The sequence below is a fragment of the Lithobates pipiens genome, unplaced genomic scaffold (assembly GCF_037356315.1).
Source record: "Lithobates pipiens isolate NorthernLeopardFrog02 unplaced genomic scaffold, aLitPip1_a1.2 Scaffold_16, whole genome shotgun sequence".
Lineage (NCBI taxonomy): Eukaryota > Metazoa > Chordata > Amphibia > Anura > Ranidae > Lithobates > Lithobates pipiens.
Window position 1 is genome coordinate 323,644,506 of NW_027507748.1, and position 17,381 is coordinate 323,661,886.

The 17,381-nt window shown below is 39.5% G+C and overlaps 1 protein-coding gene across 1 annotated transcript in view; it reads left to right on the plus strand.

Annotated features, from left to right (window-relative positions):
• CUNH1orf216 (chromosome unknown C1orf216 homolog) overlaps positions 1 to 16,604 on the plus strand; it is a 29,328-nt gene extending 12,724 nt beyond the window's left edge. The window contains exon 2 of the mRNA XM_077481725.1: positions 10,575 to 16,604. Within this exon, the coding sequence (XP_077337851.1) occupies positions 10,598 to 11,440 (843 nt within the window). The 5' untranslated portion in view covers positions 10,575 to 10,597 and the 3' untranslated portion in view covers positions 11,441 to 16,604. The remainder of the gene's footprint in view (positions 1 to 10,574) is intronic.
• The last annotated feature ends 777 nt before the right edge of the window (positions 16,605 to 17,381 follow it).

A 17,381-nucleotide genomic window follows, 5' to 3' on the forward strand; every position in this document is an offset into this window, starting at 1 on the left:
ATAGAGTTCACTGTGTATACTTTTACATCAAAAGACAATGCTGGTATAATAGGTCCTCATGTGCCGACACTTTTCACCAGACTTCATCAGGGCCTATGGAAACATTACAGCACTCATCTACAAAAAGACAATAACATATTTTACATTATCCATATATATAGGCTTTTGATACCTTTATGTGTTCACTATGTGGAACCCACCTCCAGCACAAAGAAATACCAGCACCACTCCCTGGGCGGGCACTGGAGCATCAAGGAACCCCACCAACCATACTTCAATTGGATCACCCAATGTGAGCTGAGTATACAGTCATCGTCCAATAAGGATGTGCTTCAACAGACATAGTCATAAATACGCACACTGATTCTTACAATATTGGGTCAATACTTTGGCATTATAAACAATATTTTCCACAAGTGGTGCAAGCAAATCTGAACATATGTAGAAAATTCGCTTTTTTTTTTACTGATGCTTTAACATGGCTTTTTTGTTGATTATGCAGAAGGCCATTTTCAGGCAAACAAATCAATACAACCTACCAGTAAGTTTCTATCAAACTAATTTAATTTGTTGATTGCAGGTTTCTTTGATCAGTGTGGAAATCGTTTTGATTCACATCTGGTAAAAGTGGTAAAAAAATGCCAATAGGCTGCCACGTACAGTATATGGTCACCAGTTATTTTAATAGAGAAGAATGTTCTTGTTTCTCTCCCCCATACTGTAATTAATCTAGATAATGGAAGTGTGCATATACAGTACTTTTTTTAATCGCTCTGCAGTTTTTGTCCATAATGTGTAGTTAGGTTTGTGCTCTATTTTTCTTCAATCTTGTTTAGGGATGCTACCCTCTTTTTTTTTTCCTCTCTCTCTCTCTGCTTCAGACGTTAGCCGTGAATTCAACATTGGCAGAGATCTCCACTTGGGAAAGTAACAAACACATATCTAATAGGGTTGTGCAAAGTGCATTCAGCCACAGCAAACAGCTTTCAATTAATTTGCACTTAGTAATGCTTTTTATTAGAATGGTTTTCCTGTATTTACAGGAAAGCCTTAAAAGAAGCCAAATGTAAAAAGTATGATTTTTTTTTACTTGGCGGTACTATAATCCATCATTCAGTACTTTCACTGTGGGTACAGGCTCAAACTATTTTCCATGTGGTTCAATATGAAGCCAAAACAGGACCCTTTTTGCTCTTTTGTGTCATTCTCTTTGTAATGTCTAATGCTATTTTTTTTTCAAATTGTACCCCAACACCTTAAGGCAGCCATTCTCAACCAAGGTTCCTCCAGAGGTGGTAAGGGTTCCTTGAGCTGTGGCTGATTTACCTCCTGTTTGATGGTGCCTACATACTTCTGAGACAATGCCACATGGAGGAGCCAGTGGTATGACACCATTGATCTTTATAGCTCTCTGTAAGAGGGTCATTCTTACCACCACTATAAAAAAAAGGGCATTCTTCACACTGACCACCAAAGTAAGGGGCATTGTTCCCACTGACCCCCAATGAATGGGTTTTATCAGGGGTTTCCCGAGACCTGAAAATAATTTTAAGGGTTCCCCTGGGGTAAAAAAAAGGTTGAGAAAGGCTGCCCTAAGGCAGTGAACATGCATGCTACAACACACCACTGACCCTATTTCTTCTGTTAGGGGAAAAAAGAAAAAGAGTGAGGAAATAAAAAGATACCCCCAAGAGCGAGGGAATAAAAATAAAAGGCACATTTTACATTAAAATACATTAAAACTAATGTCAGATAATGTCATATCTAGTAAGAAGAGAACATGTTTTCCTGGGAAACATGTTATTGACATGTGTATACAGCATGTGATAAAGTCTTTACTATCTCCCATGCAAAACGAAGGATTTTGGAAAGAATAACATCTTTAGATAACAGAAACCCCCTTGTTGTAGGATTAGTGACCTTTTCTAGTTGGGGAGTGTCAAAGATCCTTGTGGCTATGACAGAAACAAGGCTCCTTTTTATAAATTTGATCAGAGATGCTATTTCTGTATCTTAATATTCATGTGACTTTCACATTAAAGGCTTAAACGTATCTTGTGGAAAATAACTGTTTGATAGCCCTAAATAAACACATGGAACATAAAGACATTCTAATGGAAGTCAGGCGGAACAGTTCACAGAAGGCAACCTGGTATATTGTAGCTCAAAATCAGCTTTAGCCAAACATTCTTAGTAGTATTTATTATGCTTGGGTATCGTGTAGTTTAAAATGATAATTTTGTTGTAGATTACATTACATTTGACACAATTACCACAAACATAGTAAACAATATTGTTAATAAGTACCAGTTTGTTATCTATCCTACCAATACATTTTATTGATTGATATACATTGAGCAAAATTATAAACGCAACACTTGTGTTTACCCCTATTTATCATGAGCTGAACTCAAAGATCTAAGACTTTTTCTATGCACACAAAAGCCAATTTCTCTCAAATATTGTTCACAAATTTATCTGAGCCCTGGTTCACATTGGTATGATTTGACATGTCAAATCGCATGTCAAATTGGCGGCAATTGCCAGAAATGGCATCGTCCTAATCGGTGCGATGCTGCATTTGCAGCACTTCACTGATTTCTGTACTACTTTTTGCGATTTCGGGCTGTCTCTAAAATCGCGTCCGAAATTGGGACTGACATGCAGGAGTGGAATTGTGCGAGTTCAGCTGAACTCGCACGGCTTCATTCCCGCAGCTCAGTGTGAACTTGGGCTAAATCTGTGTTAGTGAGCACTTCTCCTTTGCCGAGATAATCCATCCACCTAACAGGCGTGGCATATGAAGATGCTGATTAGACAGCATGATTATTGCACAGGTGTGCCTTAGGCTGGTCACAATAAAAGGCCACTCTAAAATATGCAGTTTTAATGTATTGGGGGGTCAGAGGGGGGGTCCGAAAACCAGTCAGTATCTGGTGTCACCACCATTTGCCTCATGCAGTGCAGCACATCTCCTTCACATAGAGTTGACCAGGTCGTTGCTTGTGGCCTGTGCAATGTTGATCCATTCCGCTTCAATGGCTTTGTCAAGTTGCTAGATATTGTCAGGTAATGGAATCCGCTGTCGTATACGCTGATCCAGAGAGTCCCAAACATGCTCAATGGGTGACATGTCTGGTGAGTATGCTGGCCATGCAAGAACAGGTATGTTTTCAGCTTCGAGGAATTGTGTACAGATTCTTGCAACATGAGGCCGTGCATTATCATGCTGCAACAGGGGTGATGAATGGCACAACAGTGGGCCTCGGGATCTCATCACGGTATCTCTGTGCATTCGAAATGCCATCATTAAAATGCAGCTGTGTTCATTGTCCATAGCATATGCCTGCCCATACCATAACCCCACCGCTACAATGGACCACTCAATTTACAACGTTGACATCAGCAAACCATTCACCCACACTTAGCCATACATGCTGTCTGCCATCTGCCCTGTACAGTGAAAACCGGGATTCAACTGTAAAGAGAACACCTCTCCAAAGTGCCAGACACCATCCAATGTGAGCATTTGCCCACTCAAGTCAATTACGACGATGAATTGCAGTCAGGTCGAGACCCCAATGAGGACGACGAGCATGTAGATGAGCTTCCCTGAGACGGTTTCTGACAGTTTGTGCATAAATTCTTTGATTATGCTAACCGATTGTTGCAGCAGCTGTCCGGATGGCTGGTCTCAGACAATCTTGGAGGTGAAGATGCTGGATGTGGAGGTCCTGGGCTGGTGTGGTTACACGTGGTCTGCGGTTGTGAGGCCGGTTGGATGTATTGTCAAATTCTCTGAAACGCCTTTGGAGACGGCTTATGGTAGTGAAATGAATATTCGATTCAAGGGCAACAACTCTGGTGGACATTCCTGGAGTCAGCATGCTAATTGCACGCTCCCTCAAAACTTGAGACATCTGTGGCATTGTGCTGTGTGATAAAACTGTGGCCTTTTATTGTGGCCAGCCTAAGGCACACCTGTGCAATAATCATGTTGCCTAATCAGCATCTTGATACGCCACGCCTGTGAGGTGGATGGATTATCTCGGCAAAGGAGAAGTGTTCCCTAATACAGATTTAGGCTAGGTTCACACTGCTGCGATGCGGGAACGCTGCAAATCCACTGCGGGTTCCCGCATCGCATGTCTCCCGGCGGCAGTTCACACTGCCCTATGCAAACTGCTGGGAGTGTCAGTTAAAAGTTAATGATACCTCCAAATCAGTTCGCATATCGCAGTGCGATCTGCAAACTCGGACAGGAAGCGGATCGCATGATCTGAATACCCATGCGATCCGATTCTGCTGCGGACCAAAAAAAGGGTCCTGTACGAATTTGGGCAGGATGCGATGTGAATTCAGCCATTCTATCTGTATGGCTGAAATCGCATCGCACAGAGATTGCATGTGATTTGCACTGCAGTGCGGTGCGAATCACATCTGATCATGGACATCGCAGCAGTGTGAACCTAGCCTTAGACAGATTTGTGAACAATATTTGAGAGAAAAGGGCCTTTTGTGTATATAGAAAAAGTCATAGCTCTTTGAGTTCAGCTCATGATAAATGGGGCAAACACAAAAGTGTTGCGTTTATAATTTTGCTTGGTGTATATATATATATATATATATATATATATATATATATATATATATATATATATATATATATATATACTGTATATATCAAAATTGCTTATTTATCATAAATGTGAGAAATAAAGAGACCTAGGTAATCTTTCAACATCCACCATGCCTTAGTTCTGTCAAATTGGCCAAGTTAAACTTATAAGAATTGTAGATGTACTTTCTCTCATTGCCAGTTACTGTCTCTAGGATTAGTTAAGAAGAAACAATCATGTGCAAAGAAAATGTTTTTTTTTAATCATATGGTCTGATTTCTACAGGGTAGTCAGCAGACTTGTGGTCAGGATGCAAGCTGTGGTCACAAAAGAAATTAGTAGAAGCAAGCCATGGTCATGAACTAGCCAGGTCATTTAGGAAAGGCAAATTTAAAATTAAAAAGAGGTTCAAGACAGGCTGGGTCAATAACAGGCTGAACAACAAAGATAGGTTCAAGGGCAAGCTGACTCAGCAATGGCTAAGCAGCTAAATAGCAGGTCCAAAAGCAAGCTGGGTCAATAACAAGAAGGCAGTGTAGATAGGGTTGCCACCTGTTCGGGATTCACCCGGACAGTTCGGGTTTTGAACCTTGTGTTCGGGTTTCAGGCAGGCTGAAACCCGGACACATAATTCAGACCGGGCTGTGACTCCCCAAGTAACCAAGATAGTCACACACAAATCTGTTGCCATCCGGGCGCTGTGGTGTCTGTATGGGGGCAGGTTTGGCATCACTGGGTGGGTGGGGGGGGGGCAGGCTGATGATGTCAGCAATAGCAATTTAGCCACAAACACTGTAGCATGCTATGCTCACCACATGACCACCCAAAGGTGTCCCAGGCTGCTAAAATGTTCGGGTTTGGCTTGAAGAAAATGTGGTAACCCTAAATGTAGAGGTATGTCCAAAGACAAGCTGAGTCAGCAACTGATAAGCAAATAACAAGAACAGGTTATAGATAAAGGATAATAGCTGGAGACCCCATCCAACATCCAGAAAACTCTCAATCTGAATTCTGTCCCTAAATAGGTCTTCTGGTGCCAAGGCTGGCATTGGGCATGCATACCTGTGCACCTGCATGACCCTATGTCTGTGCAGGGTGCCTGTCCTAATTACCATGTTCACATAAACATGTGTGCACATGCAAATGACTTAATAACCACAGGCCTTTGGTCATCACGTGGAGCATGCTCATGCATGTGTCACCTTCTGAATCCATTCTGACGGTATGACCAGTTTTGCTCAACCATGTCTGGACCGCAGTCAGCTGTAACGTCCTCTGTTAACCATGGAGGTGCTTCCTGTGATGTGTCTTGAGAATAAACACTGCAGTTTTGGTTACTGAAGCCCCCCCCCCCCCCCCCCGATTCCTTTGTGAAGGAATTTTTGTGACTGAGGAGAAGAATAAATTCAATACCTTCGCCATCTCCCCATCCTTTGTAACCAGATGTCCGTCCTCATTCTTTATGATGCCATATGGTCTGTCATAAATTTTTTACTATTTACATACTTAAAGAATTTCTTGGGATTTTTTTTGCTCTCCTCCGCTATGTGTCTTTCATGTTCTATCTTAGCCATCCTTATTGCAAGCTTACATTTCTTGTTGCATTCTTTATAAAGTCTGAATTCTGATGATGATCCCTCAACCTTGTATTTTTTGAAGGCCTTCTCCTTTGCCTTTATATGCATTTTTACATTGGAGTTAAGCCATCCAGGACTTTTGTTTGCTCTTTTAAATGTATTACCCAATGGGATGCATTGGCTAATGCCCTTATTTAATATGCTCTTAAAGCAAACCAATCTCTCCTCTGCGTTCTTTGTTCCTAAGATTGTATCCTAATTTATTCCTTCTAGTAAGGTTCGTAGTTTAGGGAAGTTGGCTCTTTTGAAATTCAGTGTCTTTGTATTCCCCTTATGTTTCCTATTTGTGTGATTTATACAGAAGCCAACTGACCTGGGGTCGCTGTTCCCTCAATTTCCCCGTATTTCCACATCCGTGATCAGGTCTTATTGTTGGTAATCAGTAGATCCAGTAACGCTTTATTTCTAGTTGGTGTGTCTACCATCTGACCCATAAAATTGTCCTGCAAGACATTTAGGAACTGGTGAGCCTTAGATGAATGCACCGTTCCCTCCGCCCAGTCTATGTCTGGATAATTAAAATCCCCCATTATGATAAAACTTCTCATCCTTGCCTATAGCATACTCTCAGTATTATTTTATTATCATCCCTTTGGAGCTCTACCCATAAGGATTCCACCTCCTCCCTTGTGATCTCATCTCTCACATTAACTTGTACATTATTCTTGATATATAGGCATACCACTCCCCCTTTTTTACCCTCTCCATCCTTGCGATAAAGGGTATACCCTTGAATGTTTGCCAGCCAATCATGAGAGCTGTTGAACCAGGTCTCTGAAATTCCCACAAAATCCAAATCCTCCTCATACAATAGTATCTCTAGTTCACCCATCTTGTCCTCCAGGCTCCTGGCATTGGAGAACATGCCATGTAGTTTAGACCGGTTGCATATTATCCTCTTATTGGGTGTTCCGAGATTGCAACTAGGACTTGCTACTATACTTACCTTGGGTTTATGTGCTTTGATCAACCTACCTCTAATGTCCCCAATACTACCCTCTGGAATATGTTCTGTGTTGACTATCTCTACCTCTGCACCCTCACCCCCATCGCCTAGTTAAAAAACCCCTCTAACTTTTCGGCCATCTTCATTCCCAGCTGATCTGTACCCTTCTCATTTAGGTGCAGTCCATCCCTTCTATAGTACTGGTTATCGACTGAGAAGTCGGCCCAGTCCTCCAGGAACCCAAACCCCTCCTTACTACACCAGCTCTTCAGCAACTTGTTTACTTCCCTAATCTCCCTCTGCCTTTCTGGTGTGGCTCGATGTACCGGTAGTATTCCTGGGAATACTACCTTGGAGGTACGTTTCCTCAATTTAGGTCCTAAGTCCCTAAAATCGTTCTTTAGCTTAATTGATGAAGAAATAGCGAAGGAGTAGCCCACACCTGGCCGTGAAACAGCTTTTGATTCAATTGTCCAATAACTTTTGGTCCCTTGAAAAAAGAGGGTTGGCTAATCTTAAGAGCTGTAATTCCTAAACCCTTCCTCCGATTTGGATGTACATACCCTCAAATTAAACCCATTATATAACTATAGCTTGAATATGTTTTGGTAAATACCTGAAAAAATCTAAAATTGTGGCAAATATATATAAATATATGGGCCTAACTATAATTGGATATTAAAAAAAAAGTTGATCTTCAAATACCTTTTTTTTTAAATAATGTAGCTTCTATTCCTGTTGACTCCTGGGATATCAGCATAACAAATCCCAGGAGTCTTCGGGCATCTTCTTTTTATTTTAATACTGAGATTTCTATCCTTGGGAGGGTGGAGGAGGGTGGAGGAAGGTGGAGAGGTTGTCTACATGGGAAAAAACATTCTTTGCTTGTTCTGCAATGCTACAGCTTCTCTATTGTTTATAAGTTGCTATAGCTTCAAATGTGAACGTCTGATGGTGCTGTCATTGCTGTAGCAACTTGCAAACAAAGGCTTTGCCACCCTGAAAGAGAATGGGCACTTGCTTCATCTGCCCTTACTTGAAATAAATGCAGAAAAAGCACAGGTGAGCGCTGTGCTAATAAAAGAATCACTTGTAAATACAATCTGTTTTTAAAAATGAAGTACTTAAATATTCATGGATTAATCTTAGGCTGCTTTGGGGTTCTTTATTTGTTTTTAACTGAAGTTCCTTATTAAGATGAGTGATGGTTGTCAGGAAAAAAAATCATCACACAGATGAATCCATTATTCCAGTTTGGAGAGAATCTTCTGTATCACCAGAGGAAAGTTTTGGTACCACTGAGTGGAGAATGGTTATCACCCCTCTCAGTTTTCTTTTGCTATATGTGTTCCATTGGGGAAATTTACATTCAGTTCCATTTCTATAGACGCTAACAGGAAACGATAAGAAAATTTAGCCAAATTCACAAAAAAGGTATTTAATTTAGGTAGTTTGGAATAAATATGTTCCCAGATATTTTTTCTATAAAACTCTTATCACTGTTTTTGGTTTTTAACAGGCTATGGTGGACAGGTAAGCAGTCAAGTAGACTGGAAGTACCAGGGCCCCTGCTCTTTAGCAACAGTCTGGTGTTTTGAGAAAGATTACCTTTTTGGGGTTTACCTCATGAGGCACGCACCTTTTGATAAAGTGTACCTAATCTGGTATCATGTGTCAAGAGGCTGCATGCTCACATCCCTCTAGTGGGTTTTTTCAATTAAAACAAACTGTGAAAAATAAAGCAAAGACAGCTGTATGAATTATACTTCCAAACAGATTGGGTGAATCACTGATGTTTAATGTTTTATTCATCTACTGTATACTCATTAATTTGACAAAAAGTCCAAAGACAAACAGTGAACAGGCACAACACATGAGCATTGTTGAAAGATCTTAGAATTTGATTTATGAAGAATCGTGCTACTGTACAATACACTTAAGCAAATAGAAAACATTTATAAGATGAGAAGAAAGCTCAGCTTTTTTCTCCACACATCATTGGTTTCTTTAGGTATCATTGAATTGTATTTTTGTCTCCAACTACTGTTTTGCATCCCCCATTGATTTACTATATATTGAAGCCCATGTTAAGCCAAAACTTGTTTCAGGTTTTAATAGTGTGTAAAGGTTAAAAATGTTGCCAGTTTTTATTGCTGTTTGTGTCCCCATTTGGAAGATTTTTCCTCAGTTCCTGTTACACGGGTGTAAGGTAAAAGAGAAAGTGAAGGTATATCTCACCACACCTATCTGTTTGACAGCTGTCAGGCAAAAACAGAAGTGATTGCAAGATACCTGAACAAGGATACATATAGCAATAAAGATAACTAAGACCTGACAAACTGGATTTGGGCTCTAGGGCTTGTTAATACTATAACACATGTGTTAGGGTGCACATAATGTGTATACATTTTTAACTTCATTAGCAATGCCTCACATGCGTGGACTGAAATGAAATAGGAATAAGGCTGATTGCCTTTGAGCATCGCAGCCCCCAGGCACGCAGCTCACTCAGTCTGCTGCCTTTTTAAACTTTCCCAAAATTCAACACCAGTCAACACCGGAGTTCCAACGGAGTTCTGCTGAAACTGTCTTGCATACACACGATCACACCAAGTCCAATCATAAAGAACACGCTGACGTACAACAAACACGATGGGACTAGAAAAAGGAAGTTCAATAGCCAGTAGCCAATAGCCTCCGTCTCGTACTTGCTTCAGAGCATGCGTCGTTTTTGGTCCGTTGGAACAGCATACAGAAGAGCGGTTTTCCCGATAGGAATTGGTTCCGTTGGAAATATTTAAAACATGTTCTATTTCTAGGTCCATCAGAATTTTAGAGAAAAAAAAAGTCAGATGAGACATACACACAATCGGAATATACAATGAAAAGCTTCTGTCTGACTTTTTCTTTTAGACATTCCGCTCATGTGTACGCGGCATTAGTAAATAAAAAACTCCCAGAAATGTTATTTCCACGTTTGTATTTAATTTAAAATTGAGGCATCCCCTAAAATAGGGCTTTCATTTTGGTGAGATACTCCCTAATATCTGTCCTGTGTTTAAGGGATGCAATTTTTTTCATTTCATAGAACAATTACTTTGCTCAGGTGTTTGCACTGAAGACCATCCCATTTAGGAATCAGTATAAGCAAATGTAATGGTGAAATAAACAGCTATTTCTTCAGAACAGAGCAAGGTAGAAATCTGCAACAAAATATTTTTAAACATTTCAATATATACAGTTCAACTAAAGGACTAAAGGGGATTTTTTTTCAACAAAACTAGAGTTATACTTTGACAATGTACTCATTTTTGTGACATGCAATATCTCATGATGAAACAATTAACTTCAATCAATTTGTTGTTTGTCCAGGTAAAAGAACAGACTTGTCCGAGATGTTTGCCATACAGAAATCTGAGGCCAGTGCTCATCAGTCTCCATTTTATGAGCCAAAATCTTTGGGAAGCCTTCCATTCGCCAATGTGAAGGACAGGAAGCAGGATACCAACTTTAATATTCTGGAGGAGGCCTACGATAAGAATGAAAACTGGAGGAAGGACAAGAAAGAAGGAGATGACAGAGAAGAAAAACTTAATGAGGAAGAGGACAAATTAGCTGTAGAAGACAATAGGGGCCATCAAAAGAAAATGGCGATGGCACAATTGAAAGTAGCCAGGTCTGAAGGGATTAGTTTGTCCTCATCAGAGGAAGAAGTTAGGAGCCCACCTGAAGGTGCAGAAATTATGCAGCTGGGAGGGGATACACCTAAAGATAAACCAATTGGCTGTAATGAATGGGCCAGTTCACCACTAGAAGACAATGGTTATGCTAGCAGTTCACTTAGCATTGATAGTCCTGACAGTATCACCATTGACGCATGGGATGATGTTAACACACCAGTCCCAACATCCACACAGCAAGAAGCTCCTGAAATAGAAAATTCTGATGATGAGTCCTCAACAGATTCAGAATCTATTACACAAACACTAACTGAAGCTTTCCAAAGCCTGCAGGACAAGGAGAAACTAAAGGAGTTAGAAAAGGAAAAACACCATGCACAGTTAACTATGTATAGACGGCTGGCTCTCCTAAGATGGATCAGGGGCCTCCAACAAAGGGTTAAGGATCAGCAGAACAGGCTTCAAGAAAGCTTTGACACTATTCTTGACAACCGCAAAGAAATCTTGAAATACATCCAGCATGGCTACAATAAATCGCCTACTAAAGAAGCAGCATGATAGTTTTGAAAGATAAAACCATGCCTCTTCTATATCAGTTAAACTACAGCATCTTTCATCCCAAAGTTCTTTTGACCTTCAGACAAAGAACAGAAAGAAGACAGTCCACAGGAATGAAGGAAAACAAAGAATAGATAGATCTTTGTCATCCTGTCAAAATATTAATGTCTTCTATGGTAGCTTACAACTGTTTCATCCAGAAATAACACAAGTTATTAATTATTAGTGTTTATTCATTTGTGTTGCAATTTGCAGTACATAACAAACTGTAAAATGGTAAAGAGACCTAATTGTCAAACTTGTTTAATTTGTATTGTCGAATACATGTAAAAAAAAGTAAAATTAGCAGTGAATTCACACATGGGATCTATTATCCAAAAAGGCATGTATTGTCTCCAGACAAAGCTTTTCAGTGTGTGAAACATCTTGTCCCAAAGTGTTCTAAGCATAGTTGGTGTCCATCTTGCCTACTGTTTTCATTGAAGGAGAAGTCTTGATCTAAGCACAAAGTAAAATATGTTAGCAAGATCCAACAGGCAAATGTTCTAATACATATGATTTTGATTATTTTATATGTTATATAATTTTGATTATTTTATATGTTTTGGTCTAGTACATGGCTGTGATCTTGTTCAAATACAGGAAAAGTTAGCACAGAGGAGGAATCACAGAATCAGGCAGTCAGAAGCAGATTAGATCTTTTAACTTGGGTTCTTTACTTATTAATATTGTACTGAGGAGAAGTAGTACCCAAAAAGTTTGCCTTATCGCCAGGAGAAAATGACTGTTATAGACATGAACCTAAATATTTTAGAGCTTAGGCAGGACTCTAACAACCTTTTATTTTGGGCCCTGTCGCTCCTGTTTAAATAAAAGGCTACGTCTATATCCCAGGAGGCTTCAGAGTACTGGTGGCAACATTCTCACCTTGGCCTTAGTGAGAATGCTAGCTAGGGGACAGGTTGGGCGATTAAAAAATAAAAGGAGACAAGAAAAGAAGAAAAAATGACTTGCCATTTTACATTGCAGTTGAGGGGGGTGGGTGTTACTTTCAACATTTTACCCTTCTAGTCCTGGCACTTCCTTTTACATATGACAAAACTCACCCACTACCTTACTTACATTGAAGTGGTGGCATTGTCAACCTGCCGTATAGCTTCAGGCTGCCCACATGACTGTTTAGCTAACAGGAGGGAAAAAGATTGAAAAGAAGCATTAAGAAAATATTAAAAAAAAATTTAATCAAAATATTTTACCACCAGGAAATGCCTTTTCTGTGTAAATGTAATATTCTAGGTATTGGGCTGGTATCTTTTTTAGATTTTCAGAAAGGTCAACATTTAGATTTAGTATGTAATATCTTAGAACACAATAGGGTTCATTTACTAAAACTGGAGAGTGCAAAATCTGATGCAGCTTATCACAGAAAAAAATCAACTTCCAGGTTTTATTGTCAAAGCTTAATTTAACCACTTTAATACCAGGCACTTACGCACCTTCCTGCCCAAGCCAATTTTCAACTTTCAGCGCTGTCGCAATTTTAATGACAATTGCGTGGTCATGCTACATTGTACCCAAACATATTTTTTATCATTTTGTTCCCACAAATAGAGATTTCTTTTGGTGGTATTTGATCACCTCTGCAATTTTTACTTTTTGCGCAACAAATAAAAAAAAGACCAAAAATTTAGAAGAAAAAAAAAGTTTTTCTTTGTTTCTGTTAATTTTTTTTGTAAATAAGTAAGTTTTCTTCTTCAATGACGGTCACCGATATGGCTGCACTGATGGGCACTGTGAAGGCGGCAATGATGGGCACCAATGAGGTGGCAATAATGAGGTGGCACTGATAGGTGGCACTTGTATGTGGCACTGATGGGCACTCATAGGCTGCACTGATGGGCACTCATAGGTGGCACTGATGGGTGGCACTCATAGGTGGCACAGATGGGCACTGATGGTCACTGATAGGTGGGCACTGATGGGCATGGATGACCACTGAGAGGTAGCACTGATGGGTGGCACTGATGGGTGGCATTGCTGGGCATCACTTGTTTGATCTGGACCATAATTTTGCCAGTCAGTGCCCATTTGTAGGCACTGATTGGCATCTATTGTGCATTTTTTTTCATATGTGGATGGCTATGGGGTACATACCTGACCATCAACATGTTGCCCCCTTCCCTGGTGGTTCTGGCGGCTTCCCTGGGGGTCCAATATGTGCATCCGCGGGGGGCTGCGCTGATAAACAATCAGCACAGACCCCTCTTACCATAGAGAGCCGTCAATCGGCTCTTTTCTACTCGAGTCTGTCAGACACGAGTGAGGAAAACTTGATCAATGGCTCTTCCTGTTTACATCGTCATCAGCCATGATTGGACACCGCACCACAGATCACTGCAATGCATGCCCCCAACGGGTGCACGACGGCTGTTATCCTACTGGACATCATATGACGCCCAGTCAGGATAACCGAACCACTGCCCGGCCATCATTCTGCTATAGGCCAGGCGGGAAGTGGTGAAAAAGCTGAAGTTAGAAGCTGATTGGCTACCATGCACAGCTGCACCAGAATTTGCACTCTTCAGTTTTAATAGTTCAAGCCCAATGGCTCTTTCTTGATTTCTTCTTTAAATGGTTTAGCAGTGCTCCACTCTGTAAAATTAACATACAAGATTTCAAGGTGGACCTGCCAATAGTAGCAAAACTACTAGCCATTTTCTGCTTTTGCTCATACTAGAAAAACATTTGTAAAATAAAAATAAAGGAACAGATTATTGCAGACAGGAAATAAAACAATATACGGAATCCAGCTACACCAAGGATTCCAGGAATAGAGAGGTAAAAAAATAGAAAGACGACAAAAAGAATGAGAAAAATAAATGACCTAGGGTGACCTGAAACCACAAAGTAAGGGGTAGTCATTTCTCTAGTCCCATATGCATATATGAGGCCCAGGGTGTCCATGCCTTTTCGAATTGTTTAACCCTATCAAGTAACACATGTGCCAACTTCTCATGGATCATTATCCAGGAAATTTTATGTTTGGTATGGGTAAAGGAAACAGGAAGACAGTTTCTTTTAAGCTCCTGCTATCGTACATTTGGCTGTCAGAGAAATAAGAGAAGCTAATCTCTATGCACTGCAGGAAATACCATAAATAGCTTTATTTAATAGGGCAAATTGGGGCTGTTGGCCTGCCGTTTCTCCCAGCATGCGACAGAGCAAGGAGAAAACCCTATTCCAATCTTGGGGCACTCCCACCAACTATGGTATATATTGCCCCTCAGGGAGCAGCCCCGAAAGCAGTGAGGAGAGGAGCTTGCATACATCCCAGCTACTCAGATGAATTTTCAGGTTCATCTCAATAAGGAAGATATTTAAATTGCCACATAATGATGCATTAAAGCATGAGTGCCATATGTCCAAAGTCGTATCAGTCGACAAGTCCTCATCCCAGTCTACCATGTAAGATAACTTTTCCCGCAGCAACAGGCCATATATCAATGATATTCCTCCACTCTGACCCTTATCTCTATTACACCACTTTTTATATGGAGAATTAATGGGCATAGTGATTTCAAAAGTGGGAAATGTGGCGGAAACGAAAATATTCAGAGGGTGGCAAGTCAAACTTAGACACACAATGGGCAAGGGTAAAGAGTCCAGTTGGGGTAAAATAGTGCCTGATTCTATATAAACCTTTGTCTAGCAACCATTTAAATGTCCTAGCATCCATACCTGGAAGGAAGTTAAGGTTGTTAAATAAGTGAGTGAGGGAGGTAAACTGAGAGATTAAGTGGTCATGGATCTGTAATTTATTCCATAAGGCTAGGGCAGTGATGGCGAACCTTGGCACCCCAGATGTTTTGGAACTACATTTCCCATGATGCTCAACTACACTGCAGAGTGCATGAGCATCATGGGAAATGTAGTTCCAAAACATCTGGGGTGCCAAGGTTCGCCATCACTGGGCTAGGGAATGGGACAGGGTCAGGGCCAAGACTGCTGAGCGAGCTTTTGGGGTTTGCCACATCACAAAATCGAGTGAACAGTCAAATCGCTTGTCCATCTGAACTCAATCAAGTTTTTCATGCGTAGAATAGACCGCCGATAACTGTGTCAAGTGTGCCACTTGATAATGCAGCCGTAAGTTCAGGGCTCCCATATATGCACTAGTTTTACTGATAAGAGCACTAAGTTAAACTCTTTTTAACTTTATTAAGTACCATTTCATTCTTATCATGGTAAAAACATACCATAGACCATTAACCAGTTTATATATATTTTATTGGATGGCTGTAGACAGCCAGATGCTGCTCCTGTCCCCATCCTTGACATGACTTTTGAGCCAAGTTGGAACCATTAAGAACAACCTAGGGCTGATACCTAATGCTTGTTGTTCATTACCCCTCACAGAAAGGTTGACGCTTGTTAGGAAGTCTCTGTGCAAGCTATTTAATCTATACCTCTTCAAATTCTCTCTTCCATCTTCATAGTAAGGTAAAAAGATCTTCCATTATTTTATCAATTGCCTTCACATTTAACCGTGGAAGAAACCAAATAACTATAGCTTGAAAAAAGTATACAAAGTCAATATTTTAATTCATCTTCCATGGCAGAAATGCAAAAGTCCTTGACTATGCTAGCAATGACATTGCCTTTCTGCTAATTTATTTTAAATGGCATTCTGTTCATTAGTAACAAATATCTATAACAATTTAAAATGCCTAGAAGAAGAACTTTGCTACTATTTACAAAAAATCTAACATTTATTTTTATGTTTGTAGTGAGACATGGGAACATACAGTAAAGGAAGTTGTTGCAATAGGTATCACAGACAATTAAAGTTTGTGTCTAGCACGATGTTGAACAGTAATTTTTTTCTTTGTTCCTTTTTTTCCAAAAATACTGAATAATATGTCTGTGTTATCTTTGTTGTCAAATAAATCACAGATTTCTATTACCCTATGATCAAATAAATCACAGATTTCCATTACCCTATGATATCACTGGGGAATGTCCTTCTTTTCTTTTTTGCAATTGTTAATATTGAACATATTAAAACATGTAAATTATTTTATGTACATCATTTGTAAATGCAGCAAAAATATTAAAATATATTCATGTGTCTTGGATAGTAATAAAATTATGATCAAAAATGGTAGCAACTATGTGGAATCAATTTATCTAAACAATAGGGTAAGGTATAGCCTAAATATCAAAATCAATCCAAGATTAACATTATAGACAAACCTTTTAATTTTTTTTTAGACAAAGTAGTAGACAGCAAGACCTAACCATAATAAGGAAAAAGAAACTATGATGAAACGGTGTACATTTAGTTTAAGATAACAATAGCTGTTAGACGTCCATTGTAAAGAAATGCTTGGGTAGCAATCTAGCTGTCTGTGGAGTACAAATGACTACAAAAAGGATCAGAGGATCCAAGTTAAAATTAAAGTTGTAAAAAGAGAAAACTGCGCTATTATCTAAATCCACCCAGTGAGTAGCAGCTCAAATTGCTATACAACGACACACAACAATTAACAGACATAAAGAGCTGCGCTAAAAAAGATTTGTGTATAAAACTGTGATCAAAACATTGATACTAATCTAATCGAAATTAGAGGTGCAAACAATATCAGATAAAGAACATGAATAACAAAAGACACCTATATCCAAAAATAAATAAATAAATGAAAATCAAATTCCAAATATCATGGTGAAATAAATATCATATATGTGCTCAAAAATGAATAAATAAATAAATTGATAAAATTACAATATATAAATAAATACTAATTCATAAGTGGAAATTAATAATTTGACGATGACACTTAATATAAACGAAATGAAAAATATTAGTCCATATGTAATGTCCCATCAAGAACCGAAAGAATTCATGCAAAGGGATCAGCAGAATCAAACAAAACACCCTTTG